This window comes from Cyprinodon variegatus, unplaced genomic scaffold, assembly GCF_000732505.1.
Source record: "Cyprinodon variegatus isolate N-32 unplaced genomic scaffold, C_variegatus-1.0 Scaffold1177, whole genome shotgun sequence".
Lineage (NCBI taxonomy): Eukaryota > Metazoa > Chordata > Actinopteri > Cyprinodontiformes > Cyprinodontidae > Cyprinodon > Cyprinodon variegatus.
In genome coordinates, this window is record NW_015151630.1 from 110956 (window position 1) to 114763 (window position 3808).

The window sequence follows — 3808 nt, forward strand, 5'->3', positions numbered from 1 at the left end:
CTTAATAAGAATAAGGTACCATACAAGTACGGTCCTGCTTACCAGAAGGAGACAAACACCACCAATTTTACGCAGAGGAACTTTCCAACGGGCCTGATTGGAGTCAGCTCATCTCTCAGGGCTCGATAAAGCAGAACCAGGCAGTACATAGCAAACTGTGGACAGTGGTAAACACATGTCAAACATCAGTCTATACTCATACTGTAATCAGAAAGATCAGAAGAACAACTGTCACCTCTATGTCTGTAGGAAAAAAAAAATAAAAAATGCATTAAAAACCTGATTTACTGATGTGAGTATTTTGTAAAAAAGTGTTAAAGTGTGATATACATAGTAGTGAAGATTTGTAAATTTTAGTTTTTATTATTGTAATTACACTGTTACAAATACAGAGCAACGCAATGAACTCTTCATTTTACCCATTTCCTTGGGGAGCAGCGGGCTGCCATTGTGCGGCGCCTAGGGAACAGTGTGGGGTTAAGGGTCTTGCTCAGGGGGCCAAAGAGGCAGTCCGTGGGAGTGGGGCTTGAACTCGGAACCTCTGGATTCAAATCAATGTTCTAAACCCCTAGGCCACCACTCCCCTGCAACATTTAATCAAACTGATACCTACTTTTCCAAAGTTTTCCTGACCTAATCTAAAAGGTGGGACTTAAGAGCGTTTTTTTTTTCTTTTCTTTTTTTAACCTTCCTCTGGTTAAACATTTGTTAGAATCACCCAGTTAACCATTTTTGGCTGCAGGTCTTAAAGGTTTGTCCCAGCAAACAATTCACCTCTAAAGACTGAGACCGCAAAATAACTAAAGCTGTGAACAGTATATTTAAAGCATTACTATAGATTTCTAATTAAACGTATTTCTGAACTTTGATTAGGTCGTTCTAACAGATTATTATGTTTTGATATCCTGTATAATTCTGATAGTATGAGTTTGGTGAATTGTTCTGCTGGAAGGTAGAACTGTCAGGTATTTAGCTCCACCTCTCCTCCCACCAACACTGACCAGCTGTCTGTTGCTTCTAAAGAGAAATGTCTCCAAACATAATACTGCCACTACCATATTTATTTGTTTGGACAGTATGATCCATGTCCATGTGTAGAGAAATTTCACAAAACTGTGATTTTTGTGTAAAAGAAAGTGGCATTTTATTCAGTCTGACCAGAGAACTTTCTGCACGGTTTGTTGCAAATCGAAGGCTAAAATTACCGTTTTTTGTTTCTTTCTTTTTTAACTGCTTTCTTTTTGCAAATGTTCTGCAAATGGGATAATTGTAGAATATTTAAATCACAATTTTTCTCTTAACAGAAGCTTCCAGCTTAGCTGTGGATCTTTGCAGCTAATCCAGTGATAATGACAGCCTCTCAGTTCCTCATCTTTCTCACCCATCTAGCTTCTGTTTATTTGTTGTTCTTAATGTAGTTTTTTTTGTTGTTACTCTCTATAAAAAAACAGAATTAAAAAAAACAGGTTGGTATCTGTATATTCCCTCCTACCTCATATGATCCTACTACTTTCTGTTGCTGTTTCATAGAAATCCACCAAATTATAGTAGATATATTTAGCTTTAAATATTTAGCTTTTAATTTTAAAGTGTTACGACTTTGGCAATATCGTGTATCTCCCTCTAAATAACCTGTAAGGCTTCATGGTTTGTTTACATTTTATTATTCGAGATGCTTGGCACCTTATGGTGGAACCAAGACACAATTTAAAAGCAGAAACGCCCATAGGTAGCGACTATTTTTTAAACAGTTTTCACCCTTTTAAATTAATAAATATATGTGCGGATTATTACAACTTAAAATACCTTTTTTCTTTTTTTTTTTATAAAGAGAGTTAAGTCTATATTTCAAAGTTCCTGAGCAATCAGTGGCCTTATTTCTATTTATTTTTTTGTTTATTTCATTTGTAACTTTCCTTCTTTTTTCATTAATCTTAGTGCATTAAATTGTGTTTGTATTTCTGCTTTTGTGCAGCACTTTGGTCCTGTTGGTTTTTAAAGTTCTACATAAATAAAGTTGGATTGGATTATAAAGTTCTTTCATGTGTCGTTCCTACGGTCATGTCCGGTCGCTGAGGTGTTGTTTACCAGCTGGGATATGTTGTTGACAATAACCAGGTAGGACCAAGCGTTTCTGAAGCTGAAATTGGCCTCATCATAAACTCCAAAGAGCTGACAGATGCTGCAGAAATAGACAAAACAACAACAATATATATTCCAGTCATCGCCATGGGAAACCAGTTTTAAAAATACTCTGACAGGCTTGGAAATAATAAATAAATAATGCAAATAAAGCTAAAAATAGGTTAAGAGAACCTTTAGAGAGGACAGAGAATAACTAACAGATGACATTTTATATGTTTAACAATGATCAGAAAGGACAACACTTAGAAATGATGAGCCTTTATGTCTTAAACTTACAGTGCTATCACCGTGGTGACGGGTCGGACCACCGTGTACTGAAGGACACCCAGCTTGCATCTGAACAGCAGCACCCTGCCAGAGGAATAATGAAAAGCATGAACACTTCAGGCACCATCATCTCATCAGACACTTTTGCCCGCTCCTTCCCTCCTCATACTCTCCCATCGGCCACGGCGGGCAGCAGCAGAGCGGCGGCAGGTGTGGCTGCTGCTGCTGCACCTCCAGCATGAGCACCAGGCTCGGGTACTGGTTGCTCAGGAAGTTGAGCAGGAACACCAGGAAGTTGTAGATGACGTAGGCCTCATAGCACTCCCTGCACGTGTCCACGTAGATGGCGAGGCTGGGGTACCGCAGGGCCAGCCACTGAATGAAGGGAGGAGGAAAACTGAAGCTCAAAATCACATGTGAACAGATTCACATGGGAGAAGATTTAATAGATGTGGTTACAAAAAAAGTGTCTCAGCCAATTTCATATCACCCTGCAATGTTTTGCAATGGTTGCACCAAAGGATAAGACAAACTGCTGAGCGTTGATCTGTGTGTTTGTGTCCTATTAATGACTCACACTGTCCAGACTGTAGATTGGAACCATCCACAGAATCCTGGAAGATAAAAACAAACCATCAGGGTTTTAAGTTTCATGCACCTTATTCAACTTTCTGCAGAAACTTTAGATGCTTTCAGAATTTTGATCTCTGCATGTTTATCATTATTTTTTATCATATATATCAGGAATGTAAAGCAGTTTTCAGGTTTTATTTCACTTTTATTCTTACCTCTGCTACTGCTTCTACACTTCACAGTTAAAGTGAATGTCATGATCTTGGTGCTGAGGTCTGGTCTGATTACTCATTTCACTCACCTGCTTATCTCTGCCCAGTTCTCATTACTGTTCATCTAATCCACCTGCTTCAGCCTCTATTTAACCAGCCTTCAGACCAGTCATCAGTGCCAGATTATTCAAGCCTGTGGTGAGAGTTCTCTTGCATTTCTGTATTTCTGATTGCCTGATCCAAACCCATTCTGCCTCTGGACCCCTGAGCCTGCCTGTCCCCTTTCTGATCGGTTTGCCTGACCTGTCTTTGGACTCCTGCCAGATCTCTGCCTGTCTGTGAACCGAAATTGGGACTGCTTCACGACTCTGTATTGGATTTGCCCTCGGCACCTCTTCAACCCTCTGATCTCCTTTCTCTAACCACCGAGCACCTCACTGGCTTTGGCTTGGCCCTCTGGATTATCCTGCCTACCATCGTCTGCTCAGTTCTGATCTCCTGCCTGTTCTCCGAATACTAATACATCAGCGTCTGCACTGAAAAAAAAGATACTTTGTATCAACTTGAAAAAATTACTGTAATTTGTTACACCTAAATTTATTACTTTGTCT

At 39.5% G+C, this 3808-nt stretch overlaps 1 protein-coding gene across 1 annotated transcript in view; it reads right to left on the reverse strand.

Moving 5' to 3' along the window:
- Window positions 1–3808, reverse strand: part of LOC107101953 (transmembrane protein 184C-like) — a 12146-nt gene that overhangs the window by 3403 nt on the left and 4935 nt on the right. Inside the window, exons 4-8 of the mRNA XM_015401049.1 lie at window positions 2990–3026; window positions 2582–2787; window positions 2422–2496; window positions 2089–2182; window positions 41–155 (exon numbers count right to left, since the gene is read on the reverse strand). Coding sequence (XP_015256535.1) covers window positions 41–155; window positions 2089–2182; window positions 2422–2496; window positions 2582–2787; window positions 2990–3026 — 527 coding nt within the window. The remainder of the gene's footprint in view (window positions 1–40; window positions 156–2088; window positions 2183–2421; window positions 2497–2581; window positions 2788–2989; window positions 3027–3808) is intronic.